Source organism: Thunnus maccoyii, chromosome 24 (genome assembly GCF_910596095.1).
Source record: "Thunnus maccoyii chromosome 24, fThuMac1.1, whole genome shotgun sequence".
Lineage (NCBI taxonomy): Eukaryota > Metazoa > Chordata > Actinopteri > Scombriformes > Scombridae > Thunnus > Thunnus maccoyii.
The window spans coordinates 11,766,885-11,792,355 of NC_056556.1; the positions used below are offsets into that span (position 1 = coordinate 11,766,885).

General features: G+C 42.3%; 1 protein-coding gene across 7 annotated transcripts in view; it reads right to left on the reverse strand.

Annotated features, from left to right (window-relative positions):
• The window catches only part of pard3ba (par-3 family cell polarity regulator beta a), a 164,235-nt gene that overhangs the window by 19,461 nt on the left and 119,303 nt on the right, over positions 1 to 25,471 (reverse strand). For all 7 annotated transcript variants that reach the window (XM_042405179.1, XM_042405180.1, XM_042405178.1 and 4 more), the window contains 2 exons: positions 24,941 to 25,204; positions 14,568 to 14,679 (listed from right to left, as the gene is read on the reverse strand). In XM_042405179.1, coding sequence (XP_042261113.1) covers positions 14,568 to 14,679; positions 24,941 to 25,204 — 376 coding nt within the window. The remainder of the gene's footprint in view (positions 1 to 14,567; positions 14,680 to 24,940; positions 25,205 to 25,471) is intronic.

Below are 25,471 nucleotides of genomic sequence, written 5' to 3' on the forward strand. Positions count from 1 at the left end.
AAAATATTTTAAAAAAATAAGAAGACCCAGAAAAAAAACAGAGGACATGACTTTGGTGTTCATGCCCTCATCCTGAACCTGGGGGAATCATATGCAGTACTGTATGTATCTACAGTATGTCTACTCTGTGTATGTGTATAGTTATCAATGGATAATGTCTTGAACAGACAGAAACTGACAGAAAGCCAGATTCTCACTGGACTACACGCCAGACCGCAGTACATGCACACATAATAGGGAATTTCCTATTTCTCATGAGAGTCATGTGTTAAAACTGTAAAACTCAAAAGACTTTGTTAAAGTCTTGAGTTCACTGCGGTCGTGTGCGTGTGCATGCGTTTGTGTGTAATCTAAACCCAAATCTTACAATCAGCAGATCTTCAGACTGCTTTTAATACATTCTCATCAGGGAAAGCAAATGAGCTTAAACACATCAGAACAATCTCTTATAAAGTGTATAATTGTGTTGAGTCGTTGCGTACGCCGCAATTCACCAGCTGACAAGCGCTCTGACAGAATGCTTGGCGTGTGTGTCAGTGTGAATGAGCAGAAAGTCACTTTTCCATTTTTCCAAATTAGAAAGCTATGCCTTGACAGTGCCAGATGATACGCATTGGAACACTCACACATACACACACACACCAATCAACTAGAGCAGCACAGCTGTCGCATTCATCAGAAAGTATTGCCGGAGCTCAGGAAATGAATTTCTTGGAGCACTTTTGGCTTTGCTGTAAATTTGCGATGCTCATATTTACAATACGCCTCAAATGAGAGTCCAAGTGCTTTGACACAATGCCTAAGCAGCGTTCTTATCCTGTGACTGAGATGCACAGATTCGCCTTCTCCAAACCGCTTTCCTCCGCTGTCTTTTTCTAAACGGCATAATTAGCCTCCTGTATTACGATCTCTTTCTCCTTCCATCCATCCTTTTCTTCTTCCCTGTACCCATCTTGGATGCTAATTAAGCATGTGTCTCAGTGTGGAGCCTCTGCCTGGCACCCCATGCCCACCTCCTGTTGGCAACCTCACCCCCCGTGCCCCGCATCCCGACTGGCACGACGAATCTACCCGATATCTTTAGCGTAGACGGGGAAAACAGAGCTTTTATGAAACAATGACATCAGGCTGGTTTGTGGCAGTTCAGTTGAGAGGACTACTTCCTGTTGTCTCCCAACTCATTTAAATATGGCTGACCACTTGATATAGATGTTGTCCTGAAGTTGCATTAAGTATTTTTATTTTGTAAGACAACTTCACAATCACAAAATAGAGGAGATGGTCCCTCCAAGAAAAACAACACAATAGGTCATAATGTCAGTCGCTCAAAAACGACATGTAACTATGATCGTCCCCAACGGTAACCCTGTGGTTATTATTGTAGCCATGACGATGAGGGTCCCCTAAATTTAAGGATGTAATAACTTAACCCCACACCACGTTTCTCTATGCTTAACAAAGTGATCATTTTAATCCAAACCATGATCTTTCTCTAAACCTAACCAAGTGGATTTAGTGGCTTATCCTAAACAGACCTTAGCCACAGTGTTGTTCTTGGTAAAATTCCAAAATGTTCTCATGAAACGGCTCGTTGGCATAGTTACCAACTAATAGCCAACTAATACTCAAAAAGTTCAAGGCACCGCTTTCATGCTAGTCGGGGTCAGCCCTTTGGCACACAAGATTATGCCGTATTAGGAGGCTGTGTGTGTGTGTGTGTGTGTGTGTGTCTCAAACAGGAGGCTCTCTTGGCCCCCCCAGTGTACACTAAACACTCCCACACCTGGACCCTGCTCACTCTGAGCTCGTTAGCAGCAGATGGTACACACACACGCCCACCGACACACACACAGGGACCAAAGGTTACACACTCTCAGACTGGAATGCAGTCTATTTTGGTAATAGGCCAATCTGCGGGTAATTGTCTTCATTGTTAGTGTTTGTTTAGGCCTCAACTCTTGACCTTATAGAATGGCTTTTTTACATTTACATACAGTTGGGTTCAGACTTTGACTGGATGTGTGTGTGTGTTTGCGGTTTCATCTTTCCACGTGAGGATGTAACAGGTAGCGGGTAATGAAGCTCATTAGTAGCATTACATATATTAGAATTCACAAAGCTATCGCTGACTTCTATCATTTGGCTCCATGCAGACTACTTTATCTGTCCAAATAAGCTCGCTCTGCTTTAAATTTTCAAACCGTTTACACAAACTCTAAATGGATTGAAGGTGTTTACATTCATCAAAGCAAGAACACGCTCAAAAGAATGTTTGACACTGTGGAAAATGCACTGATGTCACTGGCTCCAAGTGGACAAACATTCACAGACAAAACTTGCTGATTTGTTTAGTTGACTATTAGCCACAAACATTCTGTAATTGGATGATTCATATCGCCCTTTTCAAGAAGACATAACATGTGAGGTGGATATGTAAAGCACTTGTATTATTGGGTCATCATTCTTTGTTAATAGAACATAAGGTTCCATGTTAATCCAACTACTGTCCGGGGGCCACAAAAGCCAATCAGTGACCTTTAAAACTTCTGGAAAACAGAAAATAGAAATAAATTTGATGTTAGAAAGGGAGCATGCACATGTTTGTATTTTGTTATCCATGAATCTGTAATCAACACGCATCCTACAGTAAACCTATTCCGTGTGTGTGTGTGTGGCCATGGCAGTGGCCATGAGGTGTTTATTTACCAGGGTTGTGTCCCTGTTCCTCTTCCCCCTCTGTGGGTTTGTTTGTCCCCCCCCCCCCACTGTTCACTGAAATAACATCCAAATACCCCTGTGAGTGTGTGTGTTTGCATGTGTGTGTGTATTCGGTTTCATTTTTCCTTCTCCAGGTTATGATGCCCCCGAAAAGTATGTCATGAAGTGTGAGAGGGAGTTTATTTTTTGATATGACGGTCGTCATAAAAAGTGTGTTTATGTGTGTGTGTGAACCTGGACACAGTCTTGATGTTTGAAACTGGGTCCTGCACACACACACACACAAGCTGCAAAAACATCAACACAACCTCCGACGGTCCCCTCCTCCGGTTCTGTCCAGTCATGTGTATTCTGAGACGGCATAAGCTCCGCAGCACAGGTTATTCAGTCTTCTGCCACAGCCACAGATTTGTAGATGTGGGGGTTGACACCACTACCAGTAGTGGCTTTGATGAGTGACTCAGGCTCCTCATGCCCTCAAATGGCCTGCTGCAAATGTCGTGAGGTTGATCCGTTTGACCTTCCGATACTTTGATGGAACTCTTGCCAACCGCAGAACGTCAGAGTGGCTTTAAAGGGTCTGTTCATCCGTTTTCTGACCTAATTCTTGGGGTATCAATCCATTCAGGTAAGTTTAAGTTAATTTGCTTAGGTTTTGAGATTTCTGACTGCACCACAATATAATGCAGGGGTACAGCTGCCTAGAAACCAACTTTAATTCTCTCTACCTATTGCAATTGAACTAAGAAAGATGTCTTTATCAATGCAGGATGCAGCACATGCAAATATTTGCATGCCTCTCAGCCCTCTGGCCCATGAGGTCCCTTTGCCTCCATCCAGCCATCTGCAGTGGTTTGTCTGTCAAAAGCATAGTAAATGGAGAAGTATCTAAATGTGTGTCATATAAGATTTCCTTCTCTTTACAATGAAGTTGCCTGTTTCATATCCCAGTTTCTCACTATTAAGGCTCATGAGGTTCCACTTCCTCAAAATCCTCTACTAGCTGACACAGCACTTTTTACAGGACACTTTCATGAGAAGAAATATCCAGATCCAAGAAACTTAGGATTTCCTTCTTTAGGTGAGAACACTTGAAATTGTGCAAAAGGCTCTCGGGAGGTTTTTCTCTGTTCACGTGGGAGTCAAAGTCTTCGATGGCTCGTGAGATTCCACTGACTGATAGTGATTCCTCATCTTTCAAAGAAGAAGAAGTACCTGGATATATCTACTGTCACTTTAAACCTTTCCGGTTTTCCACTGGTGTTTTAAGATGTTTTAAGATACAAAAAGTAAAGCAAGGAAAAACTGAAATTATTTAGGATTCCAGGGTTTTCCAGTGCAAAAATACTACATGATTTAGCGCATGAATTAATTTCCTTTACTTGGTATATTGGTAAGTTATGACCACAGTGGAGACACACACACACATAGCCAACCCTACTGAACCTGCTCTTCTTAAATCCAAACACAGACTGGGGCCACATGCATAAACGACGCGTAGACACCATGCATATGTCATTTCCTGCACATAAACTGGTATTTATAAAGACAGAATGTGTGGTGAAAATGTGCTCACCTCATGCTTTCTTTAGACCAGGCGTACACATGTTTTTCTAAGGTGATCTGAGGGTGATGTGATGAGGTGGAGATGAAATATAAGATGAGAGATGGAATCTTTTAGTAAAACACTGACTATGTACCATGCACACTGATATTCCACTGTTATTCCAAATATGACATTCCAAATTTGATACGGGTCATGTGAACAGCATATTCTGTCTGGATATTCCGAAGTAGGCCTTATTCCGAATGTAGCATTTTCCGATTAAGATATGTGGGATATGCTGATATTATTTCTAGTTCTGTGCATTGCAACAGTTTGCAAGGCTGGGATAGAGATGCACGACGGGCCGGTTGTGCAACGCACCCCCCTGCACAGGCAAAATGACATACGCTGGAGCGAGGAAGGCACACAGAGGAGAGGAATGAGAGGAGGGTGGAGAGATGTTCAGGGTGGGTGTGTCTGTAACTATAAATTTATACTATCAGTCGTATCAATATCACTTATAAATATCAGTATATCATATCTCACTAATGTTTTTCACCTCGCTGGTTTACTTCACTGCCTGTGGAGATCTTGTGATTCCTGTTCCCACTGGAGCAGAGGGAAACCCTCAAGACTCTCTGCATGTAAACGGGAATATTAGTGGAATATTCATTTTGATTAATTATGTAAACAGCTTAGTAGGAATATTGCCTTTTTCGGACTAAGGGCAAAAACGGGAATATGTAGTTCACTGTTTGTTTAGACTGATAACCAGCTGCACTGATTGTTTGATTCATTTTATCATTCTTTAAATTTACATAGAAGTCAACATTTTATTTTGCTGTTCATTTTCTTTTTTTTTTATCCTTTGTTGTGACACATCTTGTAAATTCGGTTTAGACACGAGAGCTACAAACTAACCACTGAATACATTTCTGAGATATCACTGTCGATGATGGTTTATAGGTCCATGTCATGAATTAATGACATGGATGCTATAAAGAGCCTCACAGCTGCGGGTAATGACAGCTGTTCCGGCTTTTGGGGAACCTCGCCAGTGCAACACAATCTGTGAAGCGGCACTTCTTCTTTCCCGTTTGTTTCATTAACAGGTGTAAAGGCTGCTGGAGCAGGCGGCAAATTGATATGAAAACGACTGGTTAAGGGCGTGTCTCAAACCATTTATGGCTCGATCTGGGAGTTGAAATGAAGCTGGTTTACGTGCGCCCGGTTTCATAATGACTGAGATTTATAAAACACAACCATGCGTATGCACAACTTTATAAATCTGACGGAAAAGAACGCGTATGCATATTTTGTAGCTTTGTGCGTACACACAGTTTTAGTCATGAATCTACAGAGTTTTATGCATGTGGCCCCTGGTGTGGCGCTTTGAAGTGAGATTGGGCACGAGGAGGAGAACAGGAGATTTCTATCAACTTGCAGACAGATCACACTCTGCAGTTTGCCCGTAGGCCAGAGACAAGCTGTGGGGATAAAGACAGACACCAAATAAGTCCCTGTAGGCCTTTGTCGGCCCAGATGGGGAGGAAGGAGAGGTGGTAGAAAAAAAAATAAAAATCCACGCCCAGTTGCTGTGCAGCATTGTAATGAAGTGACTTAAAACAAAACAGAGGAGAAAGGAGAGGAGTGTGTTGAGCCTCAGGGAAGAGCTGGAGAGACAAGGACAGAGAGGAGGTGTCCGTGGATGGAATCGCTCATTGTGACTTTGCAAAGACCAAAGGTGCTATAGTGTATATGTGTGTATGTGTATGTATGTGTGTGTGTGTGTGTGTGAGAAAACTCTTGATAGCAGTGGGTAGAAACATAATGCTGGAATGAGATGTTCACTCTTGTCTTCGTCTCCCAGGGGTGTGAGCAACAGTTCAGCTTGCGCCTGTGTCTCAGCTTGTGTTTTGGAAGACAGTGGAAGAGGAAGTGCTCCCGTGTGCGTTAATCAAACAATGAGATGAAAACCAAGAACAGATGATGTTAAACAACACTGGTGGTCAAAAAGTACAACATCATGTAGTAATTATGGAAATGAATGAATCTGAATTCACTGTCTATACAAACTCTTTAGTGATATCAAAGTTGGAAAACTGTATTATGACAGGACCTGTTGATCTTTAAATGTTATACTATAATATACACGTCCGGGAAGCATCCTGAGAGCAAAATACCAGGACTGAAATCAAGACCACTCAGCATTTTTGAGATGCTGTTCACAGTGAGAGTCATCTGTGATGTAACTTCACTCACTCAGTACAGTTAGAGAAGAGAGAATTTGCCACAACGTAGCATTATCTGTGCATATAAGTGCTTGTCTAACATGAGGATACTTGGTTGCTCCATGACAAAAACACACCACTGGAGAAAAAAAAAAAAAAAGCATTACCTGCATATGTAACTGACAGTGCACAATGTTGTGTCTTTATGGGGAAATGACAGCTGACTGACAGGTCCGGGAGGAGAGACCGGGTGTCTGAGACAAGACCGAGATCGAGACAAGTCGGAGATAACAGCGAAAACGTCAAGACCAGACACGAAATAGAGACTCTGCAACTTATGCAAATATCCACCTAAAATCTATGTTTGAGTATCACCCGTAGCAACTGAGCAGACTTGGTTGTGAAAAGATTGTTGCCTCCTCATTGATGGAGATCAGTGACTACGGCATTGATTGTTTGTTCACTTTAAAAAGACCAATGGTTACCTTTTCCTGACAAGCAAACTCTTGCGTTTATGAGGGTAATTACTTTCCTTTCTAAACCCAAGTGTGACTGTCATTCACATCCTGTTTTGGTCTTTAAAGCAATTTATTATCTAAATGACAATTGTTTGGAACAGAGGAGAAGTCGAGGCTTGTTTTAGAAGTTTCCATGAATGTTTTGATATTTCTATTCTGCTGTGAAAATGAGTCAACACTGCAGTCCTTTTACTCATTTCAAGCTGATAAAAGCTGCTGTTCTCTGTCAAAAAGGAAATTACTTATATTAACTTTATAAACACACATCACACAGACTATTGTCGGCCACTGTGTGCAATTTGTTTGGTATTATTTCTAGTGCATGCTGGGTAGGAATAAATGTTTTTGATCTACACAAATGGCGTAAGGTAATTTCACTTGTTTCAAACTCAAATCAATTTATTTACAGAATATTCATGAGGGATCATTTCCTGATAACGTGCCTTATTCTGGAACATTTCAAGGTGCGAGGAACAATTAAATTTGCATTGCAAAACATGGAATTATCTCAACTCGCTGGCAAATATCTTATCCTAAAATGAGAGTGAATATTGAACTAAATATAAGGAGGAACAATCTCTGCAGCACGGCTTTCATTTTATAATTATCACCTTAACCCTGACATTAACAGAGAACAGCCTGCTGTAAACTGCTCTGTCATTTTCCTCCCAGCCTGTTTTCCAGTAGCTGGTCACAGTAGCTTGTTCGGGGTTATTCTGGGTGTATGATCCAAACACTAACTTGTGGTGGGGCCTGTGTAATTAGACGGGCCAGAATAGCGCTGAGCCCGGTCCAGAGTCTCAGGAACAGCCTTTAATCAGAGCAGGCTTCCACTGTTGCACAGGGTTAGGTGGATAAGGGGTGTGTGTGTGTGTTGTGCGATGGCGATCTCAGAGGGGGTCAAAAGGAAACAAAGATCAGGGGACTGCATTTCTTGTAATTACTCAATTGTGTGTGTGTGTGTGTGCGTGTGTGTGTGTGTGTGAGAGCTGCCAGCCTGGATTTGGCTGAAGCCTCCTGCAGCGAAATGAACTCTGAAAACAGTTAGTTTGGCCAAAGCTGAGGTTTACAGCCCTTTGATGGTGAGTGAGTGAGTGTGTGTGTGCATGTTGCCTTTCCCTGGTTGTGTGTTTTTATGCGTTTATTACCTCTTAAAAGTCTGTTATAAAAATGTGTGTGAGCAGATGTTTGCACATATGAGTTTGTGTGTAGTTTATGCGTTGGTAATCATGTTCATTCATATGTACTACGTGTGCGCGTGTCTTGTGTGTTCATACGTTGAGTGCACGTGTATGTGTGTGAAGTCATTTTAAAGAGTGCATTATATTTCTAAACTTGTGAGCATGTTTGTGAAAAATGGAAAGAAGGGCTTAATCCAACTTGCTTGGTGATCCAAGCACTACAGATGCAGCTTTTCCCATGGGGCTTTTGTGTGTGTGTGTGTGTGTGTGTGTGTGTGAGTGTGTGTGAGAGAGTGTGTAAGAGGAAAAAAGTGAGACATACAGAGAGAGAGAGGGAGAGATATTGACAAATGGTGTATGCTAACCAGTTATATTCTCTCTTTCCTCATCAAAATGGTGCAAATCAACACACACACACACACACACACACCACGTACACACACACACACGCGCAGGGCATATGCTAACCTGATTAACACTAACATTAGACTAACATTAGTGCAGCCTCCTTCAGAGAAACACCCCCGGACCAGCTGCTCTCTCTCTCTCACCTTCTTCCATATGCAAACTAGCAGCTCGCCCTCCCACACTCACTCTCTCCAATTCATCTTCTTTCAGACATCCACATTTTTTAACTATTTATTTGAGAAACTTTCTAATTAATTGGACAGAACAGAATGGATAGAGAGAGAGAGAGAGAGACAGGTACACTGGATGGAAACAAAGAAACAAAGAATGACAAAATCAATAAGGAGTAACAAAACCTACTTTAGCTAAATTGTGCTAACAGGGCAGGTTTTGCAATCAAATAACATTAAGCTTACTGAAATATTGCGACAATAGCCTGACTCAGTGATGACCACCAGCATACTTATTAAAGGGCCCGAATTTAGCGATTGAGACCAAAATGACTTGCTGAAAAGCAACTATTGACTTCTAGACAGAAGATGATTCTTTTGAATGGGACTCAGTTGGAGACAGCATCTTGCGGCCGTGGTAGTCGCCGCTTGGTTAATCCGTAGATAGAGGGTGCAGTCATGAAACCTAAAATGTTAAAATATAAACGTCTTTTCTTCTGAGTAGTAATTTTTTTCCCCAAAGGAACACAGAACATACAATTTACAAAACAAATCTGTAAACTGTAGCAGAAATAAAAAAAAACCCCATGCAATTTAATGTCAGTTTTTATCCCTAATTGGAAATTTCCTTTCCCCTCCCTTAGTAGAGATCTAACATCATGCTCAAGGACGCTCCAGCAGGGCGGATTCTTGCCTCGGATGCAGACGGTCTCTCTAGCCGCTGAGCTACATTTTGCCACCTGAAACCATCAAGCGCACTTCTCTCTCTCTTCCTCCCCCGCATCATTCCTTCAGTCGTTTATGTCAATGCCTCCATGTGTCTGTCAGTTTCTCCATCCCATCTGTCTCCTCCTTGTGCCAATCCCGCTCCCCCTGTTAGATGTACTTTCTCTCATCCTTCCCATCTTCCCCCTTAGGCTCCTTATTTGCTTCGACTCTGCTCCGTTGCTTTGTCATGTTCGCAGTGTCTCTCTTTTTTTAACTCTTTCTCATAAACACATATGTTCTCTCTTCCTCATTTACTTTCTGTTCCTTTGACTGGCTGCCTTGCTGCCACTCCTCCTCCCTGTTTTTCAAATTCCCCTCATATTCTCTTACTTGCTCCCCTCATTCCTCTCTCCAATTTCTCCCCCCCTCAGGTCCCCCTCTTGTCTTTATAAGCAGCTTTTCTGCCGGGCTACACCACTTTCGTGGCAGCTTCCCCAACAGTAGGCGCACAGCTGGACTAGCTTGCCAGCACATCCATTACACCTGCGCTCTGTGTGAGTGTTTGTCTTCGGTGAGTGAGCCTGAATTGTTCACAGCAGAGGGTGTGTGTGTGGCACTTGTCAGGTGAAAGCAGTGATGGTCAGTCACAGGGGCACAGTGGGAGCAAATGAATCCCACCAGTAAACAAAACCAAATATCAATATCTAACCGCAAAAGGACCTGCGGACACGTTTTTAAGTTTACAACCACATTTAGAAAACGTGCTGTTGATAATAACTGACTTTATTTCTAACACCGCTGCTTTTAGATCAGTGCGAGTTGAGAGATGAGTAAGTGTGCATTCATTAGGACTGTGGGCGCAAAAAACCATCGGGGGCTTTTGCCTGTGGGCATGAAAGAACCCCGCACAGATCACCAGCGCCTGTATGTGTGCGCACGCGTCTGTGAGAGTGTGTACAGGCCATCTATCACCGTGACAGGCTGGTGCGTGTTTACTTAATGATGTGGGGTTTATTTATGAAGTGAAGGCTGACGTGTGGGAGGGAGAGAAAAAGTCAGAGAGGGGGAGAGATTGAGACAGCCTGAGGATGTGACATTAAAATATCATCAAGGTGATGGATGTCCGCACACACAACATTAGAGAGAAATACAAAAAAAAAAAAAACAGCAGTGCAACGGATGACAAGTCGTATCTGGACTTGTGTGAGTGTCTCTCTGTGTGTGTTTTATAATGACTCTGAGTGTACTGGAGTTGTGTGTGCGAGACTTATTCTCAGGCGTTGCATGTGTGGTTTTCTGTGACTTCTGTGTTCATTAAGGTGTCACATATGCTGCCACTGTTGTTTACGACTCACAGGGTAATGAGTTGAAGATAAGATGCATGTGTTGTGTGTGTGCGAGCGTGGGTGTTATTCCTCCTATACTGTGCGCCTGTGTGTATGTTCCAACACCGGGTAAACAAGATTCTGGTTCACTGTGGTGTCATTTCGCTGACCATGCTACACCAGCACATGAAGTATACCGACATTATAATAAACATGTCATAGACATGCAGTCAGGAATAGAGTAAACAAAGACGAACAGCGTGGTTGATGTCAAGATTCCTGGATATTCAGCTGTGTCAGTGGAGGTGAATAAGTGATCCTGGTCATTGCATCAGCTGTAAACACTGGTGTGTCCAGTGATAACCGCTAGGGGTCAAATAGGCCAATTGTGAACAAAAGAAAGAAAGAATGAATACATGAATATGTGAGTGGGAAGATTTTGTTATTAATGCAGTGATTCCCTTCAGGGCAAAACAAAATCATAAAAACTAAGACCTTAAGATAATGTGTCCAGAAACACAAAAACATCACAGAAAAATGAATTAACTTGAAACAATCCTTGTAGCAATTATATTAAATCTAAAGTATTTACATCATGTGGTGTAAGAAAGGGTCAACATCACTTGAAGAGGGATGGCAGGTAATTAAATTCATTCTGTTTGCCAGATGACGTAAACAATTTAAAATGAAAAGAATAAAAAATTACAAAAGGCACTCCAAACTCCAATTTTTCTAAATATGGTCGCCACGAACGGAACTAAACAGAGAGAACAGCAACACTGGCAGCAGCATGATGCCGCTAATTAACGAGCAGCCGCGGCTGAAAAGAGAGGCAATGCATGTCATTTTGCACCGTCTACCATCAAAGGACTAATTTTTATATTCTAATGAATATGTTGCACCGTGCGATCAGAGCTGATGGCCTGTACACTTGGCAATCCGACAGGATCCGGATAAGGCTGAGTATGATTTGGAGTCGGCTCAACGTGCATCCGGGGTCAATTCTTGGATACAGTTTAAAAGTCAGGATATACTATATTTTTTATTTGTCTAACTCACATGAAACAAGAGTACTCCAACTTTACAGAAGTGCAATCCTAAATTGCTAGAGTATCCCTTTAAAAAGGTGACAGACTAATTTAACAACGGCAGCAACGTACCAAACTATTGAGTAAAAAAAACTACAACAACTAATTATATCTGTACAACAACAATGTGGTGTCTTGTGTGAAAAGTGATTCCCGACTCATCTTATAGAACAAAGAAGTCTATAAAAAGAAACCGCTCATGTACTTTTGTGGCTTAATTGGCCATCAAGACATTACAGAGAGCCTATCATTAGCATATAGGGAAAATAGACAGAGAGAGTGGGACAGTGTGATTGTCATAATTACAAGTGTGACCTATCCACAGACAGGGAACATGGGGGGGAGATGGTCAAATTAGAGACAGATAGACAGACAGAGACACAGAGGGAGAGGGGTTAGAGGAGAGAGATGAGGAAGGGACACGGGAGTCCTTTTTGAAGACCAGTTTCAGCAGCACTAACACACAAAGTGTCACACACACACACCCGGATAAATGTGTCTTGCCTCACACCCACATCCACACACACAACTCCACCTCCAGATCATGTAGATAGACGACCGCTGAGAGAATAAACAGAGACATGAATAGATATTGTAACCAGAGTCTTTTATCCCTGCTTTTGTTTATGTCAGCTTCGGTTAGTGTGTTACCCAGGATACTCTAGCTCAGGAGAGCGAACGGAGACACACACACACTCATCTTCTATTTCAAACACACGTAAACCACTCAGAGAGTAAGAATGGTGCTCCTGGCCTTCTGTGGAGAGCTTAGAAAAACCTTTTTAACCATTCAAGGCTACAGGAATGGCTGAGAGTAAAAGAGCAGTGCGGTGTGGTGGCGGCGGCGGAGGCGGCTAAAAGGCTGATCGCACAAGGTCGAAGCGAGCGAGTGAGCACCGCGCTCAAGTGGTCTGCATTTACACTATTCTCATAGCGCACGGAGAGAGAAAATAGGCAAATGTGTGTAGAGTAATGTCCTGGTGAATGACATGAAGGTGAACAGACATCAAGATAAAAACACAAGTGATGACTGAATAAATGTGTTTCTGTCCATCTTATATATAGAGAGGTAAAGTATGCTTTGTGCTGTCTCACTTTTTGGTGTCATCTACAATATTGTTGGTGCTTTTTTAAACTTATTTTATGTTATTTACACCACGTTATTTGGCAGATCCAAAGATTTATTCCTTTTTTATCTAAAATACATTTGTTCTCAGTGGTTTGACATGAAATGATCTTTCCCAATCATCACGTTGTGTTTCAAAACAACATTCCATTATCATCTTTTCTCTATTTTCGTACCTGGGATGCTTTACTGTTTTACTGTTTCTACTCTTCATCTATGTATGTGTGCGGGTGGTGTGTGTGATTGTGAGTGGGGTGTTTCATTATCGGGCTCCTCAGGGGAGAAACCCACTGCTGTGTGTTTTTTTTTTTTTTATACTGTGGACACCACTGTTTCTTTTTTTGGGGTGAAAAATAACAATCAGATCGGAGGTTGCGCCTCACGCATGCTGCGCTTTAATTGCATCAGACTTTCTGTACCTTCTGAGTCACGACGACGAAACCGCGGCAGAAACACATGCTGCGGGGACGTGTAATGAGTGACGAAGCCCTTTGGGCCCCTTGAAGAAAGCAACCGTGGTGTGTGTGTGTGTGTGTCTGGGAGTGCCTAATGAAGACTGGTTGCAGGGCTTCATTGCTCAATAAACACGGACTACAATAAGCGAGGAAGTGAGCGCAGCAGGAGGCGGGTTGGTCAGGTGATTGGATATTGGCGATGCTGTCAGTAAATCCATCCTGCATTTCCCAGATACCTCCGCTTCTCTCTCTTTGCTCATTTGTGTTATTTAATGAAAAATAAATCTAGCTCGGAGGAAATGTCTCCGCAAATTGCTGCGGCCAGATCCAGTGATTCGGATTCGGATCAAAGTGTGATTTTCTGCATCCTTGGGCTCGCTATTAAAAAAAAATCCCATTTTAAAATGGCTGATAAATGGCTATTGATTTCCATGGCAAGTATGCTGAGTTCGGGAGTGTACGGAGGTAAATGAAATGATTCCTCAGGCTGGATCGATACAGGTTCAGAGACATTTAGCAGTGCAGCTTGGTTAGGAGAGGCAACTACAGTGAGGGATTTCAAGCCATTGTTGTTCTTGCCAAAACAAGAGAGAGAGAGAGAAGAACAAGGGACAAGCAGACAAGACTATAAGAGACGAAAAGGAAAAAAATGGAAAGTCAACAGGATGAGAGAGAAAAGAAAGGGAGATGGTTGTGGTAGAGCTAAAAGAAAGGTTGGATGGAAATGTCACCGGTCTAATAGATCTCTCCATAAACTAAATGAGGAGGAGAGCGGGCGCCGCCTTGGTGGCACACGGCACCTCAAAATGTTAACAAGAGAGCTGAAAATAGCCTGAGCAAGGCGCAGGGGGAAAACAGGCTGGGCTGACAGGAGCACTGGAGTTCTCTAGAGACGAGTACGCATACAGGAACAGGCGTATTTCTTTCATATAACATTATAATCTTTCTAAACTGCTATCCAGATCAGGTAGTGGGGTCTTGCTTATGTCATTTCATAGCTGCTTTAAAAAAACCCAGAACTGTAGATGTATTTCCTGCTACAAAAAATTGGTCATCAAGTCTATTTTGGATTCAAACACACTCATACACTCACCCGGTTCGGGTCGTGCTCCAGGGCTCTGCGTCGTGCGTTGTCTAGCTCCTCGTAGGCTGGAATGGCTCGGGCCTGCTGGTACTCCCTACGCAACCCCTGGAGACGCTGATCACTGCAGAAAGACAAGAGAGGGAGGTGTGAGTAATGCCTTATATATGGTGTTTCTAAACCAATTCCATGATATAAAAGATGTTTGTTCCCCAATAAATGCTTATTTTTGAAGAAGCAGGGAACGAAAAGCCAGGTAGAACATGCTACATTCAACTTAAGCTTTGGTTAAATCCGTCGGTATTCTTTGGCTTCACAGTGACAGCCCTTGACAGTGCATGAAGACTGACAGGCAGGCAGATAAAACCCACAAAGTACTGCCTCTGAGAAGACATCAATGCTTGAACTGAACTTTCTGCAGCTGACAGAGCGAACCAAGGTGGAAATAGTGGGGGGAAAAAAAATGGGAACAGAAACAGCATAAAAACATTTGATGGATGTGCTTTAGCACTTAAAAGACGCACAATGTGTGACGGATAGATCGACAAGTAAACACCAAACTAATCCTGCTGAACCTGACCTTTGCAGAGAGTGACCAAAAGGTGAAAAGGAAGAATACCTCAGCCAAGAAAAAAAAAATGGAGGGAAAATAGTGCCGGTAAGGAGATAAGAACTGAGGACAGAATGGGGACAAAACTTAAGAAACATCATCATGCTTACTGGACCTTAATGCTAGATAAGCTACACACACCTGAGTGTACAGACCTGGTCACACATAAACAAGGGTATGGATACACACAAAAGGCAGCAGACAGTGCTGTCATTTATCTGTGTTTACTGGCTGCATTGGAAACAGGTATCTAATATTGACACTGATATGCTGTTGGGTTGCTATTTGGTCCTCAGGAGATACAAACTGTATAAAAAAAATATTCAAACAGAGAAAGAAATGTAATACAAATAGAAAAAAGGCAAACTTTCCAACTTAGCTCTGCATCTGTAAAACTCAAATAACAACTACAAGGCAAGGCAGAGACTGTTTCACATCAGACACTTTAAGAAATTCCAGGTATCCCCTCAAATACTGAGGAACCTCTACTCCTGCACCATCAAGAGTGTCCTGACGGGGAACATCACTGCCTGGTACAGAAACCGCACCGAAACAGACCACAAGGCCCTGCAAGGTATGGTTTGTTTGGCCGAACATACAACAGACGATGTTTTAACCCTGCCTAAAGGATATTTATACCAGGCGCTGCAAGAATAAGGCTAGGAGAACCATTAAGGATCCCAAACACACAGATAACGGCCCCTGCTGAGGTCAGAAGAAGGTACTGAATACACCAGATCAGCACTGAGAGGCTTAGGAGGAGCTTCTACCCTCAGGACACTAGGATCCCCCCTCCCAGACATGCTCATATATTTACTACCATTCCTTCTATTTAAACTCATTTTAATGCACAAATTTAAAAAGGAAGTGGTGGGATTATATGATTACATGTGACAAATAAACTCGACTGATTGATTGACACAAGGAAAGGCCTTTGTCTGACACGTAAACACCCGCACGGCCTTCATCAAACAGGTGTTGTGCCATACATCCTAATGGTCTGACCTCCAGGCAGATATTGACCGAAACGGAGCGAAAAAGAGAGAGAGAGTGAGAGCGGGAGAGGGCGAGAGACAGAGAGCAGATAGCGAGGTTCATTAGTGAAGTACATAGCTTACATGTTTAAGTCTCTCTTGTGACTCTGCCTTTAATTAGGAAAATCTGGATGAGTTTCGGAGTGTGTGTTTGTGTGTGAAGACAACCTCAGGAATGCATAAAAGTGTGTATTTCTGTGTGCGTAGAGTTAATCCTTGTAATTTGGTATGTGGGACACAGTGTGACAGTGTGGTTGTGCCTGTGTATACGTTCCTTGATTTAATGCAGCTTGCATCTATTCAACTCGGTAGGGACAGAAAGCTGAGTCATACAGACTTCTGTGCCAGTATGTTGATATGCAAAGTGTCGCTATCGTTCTACACAAATGTGTGTGCGCGCCCCTCATTGCAGACTCCCTGCTGACGCTCAGGGCACAGAAATTTCAATCCGGACTTGCTGCCATGAGGAGAAAAAAAAAAACTTTTCCGAAAGTTTCTTTGGTGCTATGAAACGCCAGCGCAGATGCTTCTGTTTTGTAGAGACGGATATCTGAGACGGCATTTGGCCTAGCGCTGTGCTAATTGTTGCTTCTTGAAATTGGTTTAATGGCTGGTTTCAACACACAGCTAATCAATATTAATCTCTGTTCCTCCTCAAGTGCTGCGTCCTGCAGACAACCTTGCCGTTAAGATATTCGCACTCCCACTCGCACACTTATTACTTGCGTTTTGTTTTTTTATATTACTCTCGCTTTCCCTCTGTCACCCACCAGCCCTTCTCCACATCACAAAACAAACAAAACAGACCCTCAGAGGATGGACGCACGGAGCCAAGTTGAGATATTTTTGTTTCATGCTACCCCTCTTCTACAGAACCCATTAGCCAATCCCAGGGCCCGTAATTAGTGCTGTCATTTTGATTGAGCGCGCGTGTCGCTCTCCAAATGAAACAACACTGTAATTATCTCATTATGCCGCGGCCTCCATCACTGACAACGCCAAATATTATCATATTAATGGCTGAAGACAGAGGCTGATTCTGGATAAAACATTAGAGGCGTATAAAGGGGGGGGGCCTTGAGGTTTGTTGAGTAGCAGTTTGATGGGTTGACAATTCAGCGGCTGCTTTCCAAAGAGAGACAGAGGAGGTAGGGACCTATGCAGAAGTGTGTCTATATGCCTGCATGAACACACACAACCACATGCCCTATCCTATACATATATATATGTGTGTGTGTGTGTGTGTTTAGAGAGACAGGTAGGCTCCCCTGTTGTCATCATCAGCTAATAACTGCTGCTGTCTGCAGGCCTGTGGCCAGTTGCATAAACACAACTGATCCAAGCTTTAGTGGTCCTGCAATTTTCTCAATAGAGTAGTGTTATTTAAAACTGTCAGTCAAAGTGTGAGGCAAGAGAGTCAGCAGCCCTCCAAATGGACATGAGAAGCCATGTTTCTCTGATTACATGCTGTACATTTTTAACTTAACCTCCCACAGCCCACACCTTTCCAGTGCCGTTCATTCAAAGCATAGTGAACTCCCCTTATGGTAAATTGTGTAGGAAACCAGGGCATGGTGCTTTGAATTTCTTTACACTAATTTTTCTATGTGATGTATGGATGTCTTGTATCTCATAAGGGCACCAGGCAGAATGAGTGACATGTAAATAGACTAAAACTAATCAATAAATCAATAAAGCCTTATTTTGCTATATTAGCTCAACCACAGAAATGGATGCCACTCAACTGTTTTTCCTTGGAGTATCGTTTTTCATCCATATTTCAGAGTATCTGACTATGCAGGTTGATATCTGACAGTGCACAGAGAGAGAGAGAGAGGGAGAGAGAGAGAGAGGAAACTGGAGGAGGATAGAGACTGAGGGAAGAGAGGAAGGAGACGCCGAAGCAGGAAATGAAAGATGCGTCAGAAGACAGAATGAGAGCAAAAACCAAACAGCAACATAAATACAGAGATGGAAACTTGGAAAAGAGTGAAAGAAAGAGCAGGGGAACTGGAGTGAGAACAAAACTGTCTAGTATATGAAAGAGCGGGAGAGAGTGTGAGTGTGTGTGTGTGTGTGTGTGAATAAAGCAACTATCCCGTGGTGTTAGTCAGTGTGAGGGCAGACTAATTAGGAAGTGTGCACCGCCGCCGGCTGGTTTGGCGACTTCTTCTTGCTGCGGCCAGCTGATTTAAACACAACACACGGGGGGGAAAAAAGCTCGGGCCGGCAGTTTTTCTTTGCTGCCTGCATGCTGGAGGTAAGCACACATCAAAGTGCGTGGTCAATGTTTGGTTTCCTGGTGTAATACTGGGAATAGCTGGACAGAAACTCAGTAGAGCTCCAACCTGGAAGCAATGGGGAAAATAAAGTGACTTTCAGTGTCCCCTCCCCCCCCAAAAAAACCATAAAGAAATCTACCATTATTCATCATTTATGATATTTATTGATCAGTTGTGTGGGTCTTGCTGAAACCGATAACTACTTATCAGAGGAGGCCAATGTTCTGATAATTTAAAGGGGTATTTCAACAAATTATCCAGGTAATTCTTGGAAAAATCCCGTCTACGACACTCGATGCTACGCTGTTGATAATGCAACTCCACAGTACAATGCCCTCATCGCTCTCAAACATACTTTGACATACTCAGAAAGGTAATTCCTCAGACCTTAGAAAGTCCCTCCAGAGCCACCTGACCTTCATGTGTAAAATTGGTGTAATAGCCCTTTAACATTGTGACTATTACCACAGTAAATTTGTCACCATTGCACAACATGTTCTCAGAAATGTCATCAGTATGGGAAGAAAGCATTGCTTGTTTTCTGTATCTTTTTTGTTTACAAAAAGCTAAATTAAGTTTTAAGGCAGATAAAGAAGTTAGTCACAAACCAGTAAAAACAAAACAAACTATGTTTATCAGACTTCTGACAAGAAAAAACTAATAATTTTTGCTTTTTTCTTATGAGGTAGTGCATTCTTTCCCCTCTTCAGGGATCTAAGATTCTTCAAATGAAACAGTCTTAGCAGGAACAATCAGTCAGGAGACATTGCTCACAATTTAAAGGGTATCAAACCAAAATGGGTGAATAGCAGCATCTAATGTAACAGACACATTACTCATCATGTATCTGTTTTCTGTTGTTAGACAAGTGCACAGCCATAAAAATGAAACTAGATTAACTCACAATCTAACACTAGCTTCCAGTAACAGCGTGTTTGCTCGGCGTAACTGACCATGAACAAAGGGAAATCTGGAAGCCGCATGAATGTGAAAGAAAACATTTTAATTGCTCAGATAGAGCATAATAAAAGACACTTTAAAGGCAAAAATGTCTTAATGTGCAGTCTACACTAATGATGTGTTGTTTTCAAGGGAAGAATATATCCTTTTTCTTTGAGCTCTTCCTCAGGCAGATGCTGTCTGACAACTAAATCCACGGCAGAGAACGAGGATGTGTTTTTTTTTTTCTTCCTGTTTGCAAAATGCGAATTTCTGCATCTGCGCTTATGGAAAGTCTTCTTGTATAAAGTCTGCTTTGCACTTCTTTCATGCTGCTTGCTTCCTACTTTTTCTGTCTATAGGGGAATAAAACTGTATCCTCGGTGCAGCACTCAAATGGAGCTTAGAAAAAAAGGAAACAGGGAAGAAAACCAACATTATTCAAGACTTGTAAAAAAAAAAGACGTAACAAATCTATATCCGAAAGACCTTGTAGCTTCTTTCTAAAATGTTTCAACAATTAGTCAAGCCTGTCTAGAGTGATTTAGGAATTGGACTTCGTCACAGTGTCGGGTAAAGTCAGAGGCATGTATTCCTCGTGCCACTGCTGAACCATAGAAATCTGAGTGCACGCTTACTGATGTGTCATTTACTTGTCTTAGCTTACGAGCTCACCTTCATCTTTCTTTTCTTAGCACAACGGTGGATTTTTAAAAGCACAACTCTCACAAGTCTGTACATCTCTTCACTTGGGCCTCTTTTTTTTTTTTCCTCCCGTACTCCTCTTTCATCTCATCTCCCTGTTTCTTGCTCTGGCTACAAAGCATGCCTTCTGGCTAATAAAATTTGACAAGCATAGCTAACCTTTTTTCTCCACAGGTCAGCCTCTAGCATAGCTCTAATCAAATGTGATGCCCATCACGGCACACACCTGCCATTGAAGGCCTAATGAAAATGTCCAACAGTAAATTAGGGAGACAGCGCTGGGAGTCCACTGTTGAGGGCTTGACAGGAGGGGAGGGGAAGGGAAGGGGGGGCACTACCATGTTTAAGTTGGCAAGACTATGCATGGACGCAGAGGTATGCAACGCTTACCTTCACAAACATTCGGATAAAGCTGTCTTAGCATTAAGGACACACAAGGAGACACCGTCTCCCACATGTATAATGAGCAGATTTCTTTCTCATCATTAAAGCAGTGTAATGTAAAAAGATGAAAGCAAACAGATATGTTGTTCCCACGGAAACAACAAAAATCCTGCATTGCTACAGCTACAAAGGATTGCTTTAAATTAACATAAAGCATTCTGAAACTGGAAGTGAAAAGTAGGTTTGTTTGCTTATAGATATACACACACAGTAAGTGAGCTTACACCTGTGATTTTTGTGCATCAGTATAAAAAAACCTCACCGGACCACACACACACACACACACAGCATTGTTGCTAGGTTACACCAGGGTTCCTCGCAGATATATGACATGTGGGTGGCTGTGTGCGCGTGTCTGTTTTTGACCATGTGTGTATATCTGTGTGAATGAACGGCATGGGGGTTCCAACCTCATGGTTAACTGTGTGTGTTTTAACAGATGTACCTGTTTTGTGAATGAGCGCCCTCGTCCAAGGCGCAGGCGGTGGTAGGTGAATGGAAATAGCCGGCAATGAGGGAGCATGTGTGAATGTGCGTGCATGATGTGGTTGGGTGTGACTGCGGAATACATCTGAGGTCAGCCAACACAGCCAAGAGAACTGGGGTTGTATTTTTGTAGTTTTGGCCTTCATTTAAAATCAGTTTTGATAACATTGTACTCACCAAAGTATCTGCTGAGATCTGAGAATGCAGCAACAAACGCCAGCAGTCAGCATTCAAACAGGTTGTGAACAAGCCGAGACTTCAGCCGGATTATAAACCACTTTATTTGGAGGTCAAACTGAAGTGAGTTCACACGAAAGCTAAATAATCATCCCTCATTCAACAGGAAACCTTCTCCCACACAACTAGAGTAGTACTGTTAGTCAAATTTGAATCAAAAAAGTCAGTCAGTAAAATGTGATGGATGCTTATAACTGACAGTTTGAGTAATAATTTTATAGTTTGTCTTCATTTTCTCTTACAAATAATTTTGGTTAACCTGAGTGTTTCTTTAAAGCCTCAGATCTGCCGGCCAATCACAGCTCTTCAATCCATGTTCCCAATTAAAAACCCTAACCCAATTAAAAACCAGGGGTGACCTGGCATTTTCCATTATTGGCCCCAGACTGTGGAACAGTTTCCCTTCCAATGATATCCTTAAAACTCATCTTAAGACCCATTTCATTCATGTTCTTTTGATCCTCATAATTATGTCTGTGATTTTATTTGATAGTAACTGTCATCTCTCTTTAAAGCTTGAGTCCCTTGCCCCGTCGGACATTGTTATAGCGAGGTCATCGTGTTTCCAGATCTCAGCAGTTAACTTGATGAGTACAATGTGATTATTACTGATGGAAATGAGGGTCAAAATGATGAAAATAAGAACCAAGTTGTAATAAACCTTAAATAAATTTACAACTAACATGTTGAGACCAACTAGCTTACACACTGACATTAAGCAATTCAAACTAATATTTAAGGATAAGGATAAGGGCTGACCTTATAACATCTCTTCTCTACTATCTGTCAAATAAAGGCTAAAATGCCTTTATTTGTTATGGAATAAGTTAATGTTTGTCAGGCTTTGGCCACACTGTCAGCACTTGTTACTAGCATCAATTCATTATTCATAAAATACAAGATATCGCCGGACTTATCCTTTACGTACCTACTGCTAATATATTCTATATCACTTGAAAGCTCTGCATGCAAAGGTTAACAACAAAAATAAGAGGTGAACACATTTTTTTTTTTATTATTCGAGACAACACATGCAGAATGACCGACCTCTAACAACCTTATTATACATTTGTTTCAGTATTTCTTTGTCTCTGGAGACTCCCTCATACAGTATACAGAGTTAACAAGCCAGAGAAGGCTGCTCATCCATCATGCTAATGCTAAAGACTATCTAATATACATTATGAGCAAAACAGGGGAGGGAGAATGGACAAGTGACACAGTGAGAGTGTGAGAGAGGAACAGACACAGAGAGAAACGGAGGGAGAAAACAGGCTGGTAATGAAGTACCCACCACTAGTGGATGAGAGCTAAAGTGGTCTAACAGATCTGTCAGGCTGCTAGACTGTGGCTAATTATCCCCCTCCCTCCTTTGTCTGCATCCTCTCTTCTGTCACTTCCTCCCACTGGAATTTACTCTGCCTATCGAACACGTTTTCTCTCTCTCCCTATCTCCCCATTTTGGCTTCCCTCTTTCTCTACACTCTTCTCCTGCTTTCTCTTTTTCTCTCTGTCCCTCCGTCTGTCACCTCTTTCCATTCCCCATCTGTCTCCTTTCCATGTCCAACCTCTCTCTCTCTCTCTCTCTCTCTCGCTCTCTGTATCCTCTCTTTTTTCTGGATGAGATTGGGTGTCTGGGGCTTAGTTTTTTGATTTGCAAGTCAATAGTAATTTCTGTCAGAGAGTTTAGTTTAAGTTGAGGGAAGTTTTAATGTGGCCTGTATTATTTCATACGTGAAATGATAAATTTACATTAGAATCCTCTCTAGATTCCCCTCTTTTCTCTCTTACATAGAAAAAGTGGCTGCAAGTTAAACTCTAAGGTTTCAAAAGCCTCAGCAGTAATAATATATAATACAGTAGGAATAACAACACTGACAACCAGTGTACGTCTGCAAGCATTAACTGAAAACGAGTGGCTCCAACACTCCACTATTAGACTAAATAATAAGTTTTACTCAAGTTCAAGCACATTTTTGTCAATAAACTACCTTAAATTCAACTCCAACGTTCCATCTTTGCACACAGCTGTAGGACCAAATGCTTAACAAACTGTTCAGACCTGTATCTAGATCCATTTATAGCACATTGCCGTTCCTACCTGGCATCAGAATATCTCAAATGCATCTCAAGTACCCCCTTGGGTTTGGATTTCATCTGCCCACTAAATAATTTTATCTGGGAAATCTGTAAACTTCCCTGAAAGACATTTGCACTCCGTCACACAGCTACTGAAGTGGACACGAAAATATGTATGAAGGTTTAAGGGAGTTTACATTCATACTGGGTAGGACTGTTGTCCCCAAATTTTTGGACACTTTAGCACACAGACAAGGCGACCAAGGAGGTTTCTTCGGCCAAACAAGATGTTCTTCTCTGACCTCAGTCCAAATGAGCATGTGTGGAGACCTGGCAAAGCATCAGCAGAACAGATACCGAGTGTCTGCTGAGGTTTGCGGGTCGAAGACTTCAGGCTTTTATTAACAGCAAAGGATTTCCGCTAAATTATGAAAATGATGGCTTTATTCAAGTATATGTTAATTTGCCTGATTGCTTTTTGTCTCCTAAAATAGAGAGACGATGTTTAAAAAAAGGACTACAATCAAAACTAATAGTCAGCACTTTAATCTCACAGTAATTGTTTCATTTTAAATGTGCTGGAGACAACACAAACAAAGCAACTGTCCTACTGTAGCTCTTTCCAACTTCCAGCCATCCTCGTTTTGGGTTCATATCTGTATCAAGATCTGGCCACTGGTGATTACGTCTGCCCAGAACATTTTCAGCGCCAAGTGTGTGTGAACAGACAGGGATACAGCTGGTGGCCTGAGAAATGTGGTGGCATGAAATTCAAACATTAAAAAAAATTGTAGGGAGGGCTGAGCAGAGGCAACCTTCTGCTTTCAGGGATGTGTTCTGCTGCACCTGGGCCCTGTGTATGTTTATGAGAGAGAGTGTGTGTGTGTGTAAGAGAAAGAGACACGGTTACTTGTAGAGGAAAGTCTTGGATCACTAACTGAGCCCTTACTAAAAATTAAAAACTGAGGAAAGGAAAACATTCAAACCATTAATATTTTTCCATATTTTAAGCTCAGCAGCCAAACTGCCCCCAAACTAACTTTTGGGGTTTTTTTTTAGTTCTTGCAATGAACTTTTTCGGAGAAATGTAATTATCAAGTGAAAATAACTAATCATATTTTTTTTTTTTTAAGAGATTTTAAAAACTTGAGGGTCAAAATGATCACAAACATAACAGAAGAGTTATATGAATCATGCATGGCATTACTGTGAGACTGTGTGTGGGTGTGTGTTTGTGTGTCTATATGAGAGTTTTAGTACAGTGTAAGCATGTGCTCATGTTTTATGCATTTTCCCAGCTTGGTAGACCATGAATGTAGATATGTGCAAATATTCTCTCGCTCATGCCGGTCAAGCCATGGGGTCCGTGACCTTGTGTGTGCACGCCTACACAATTTTGTGCATCTACCCACTCCCACTAATCTGCACAGACACACAGATGCAAATTTGAAAAAACAAACACATATGGATTAAACTGCTTGTGAAGTAAACTAAACCAAGTATTTGGGTCCTCGCAAGTTTAGAAAAACATAAATAATCAATTTTTTTCCTCTTCCTCTGCTGTCTCACCTTTCTGCGGGCGGCGGTCTGGACTTGTTGACCTTGGCGTAGAGCCCGTCCAGCTCCTCGGCGGAGGACTGAGGCTGGTTAGTCCCCCCTTTCGGTGCCGCAGGGGAGGGCGTGCGACTGACGAATGACTGAGGCGAGGGCGGCTGGCGGAAGTTGTTGATGCGGGCGTAGTTGGGGTCGCTGTCGTCGTCTTCCACGTCGGGGAGGGAGGCCGGGTCCGGGGTGAAGTGGCCGGAGCGGATCTCGGCGTAACGCGGATCATAGCTGTCAGCCAGGAGGAGAGGAGGCAGTTACATATTAAAAGAGTAAATAATACACGCCGAAGAATAAGCCTCGCTTCAGTCTGCTGGTATGAGCTACACATTCAACTGAGCAGTTGTTTCGGAGGACCAGGCGGGTGCATGTTGCTGCGTCGGGATAATTCACAACTTGTCAGGTAAGGTGTCAATCACAGTTTTTTTTACTACACTGGTGATTGTGTGAACTTTCTGACTCTCTCAGCACTTCACTGTGTTGTAAACCTCTCTCTTT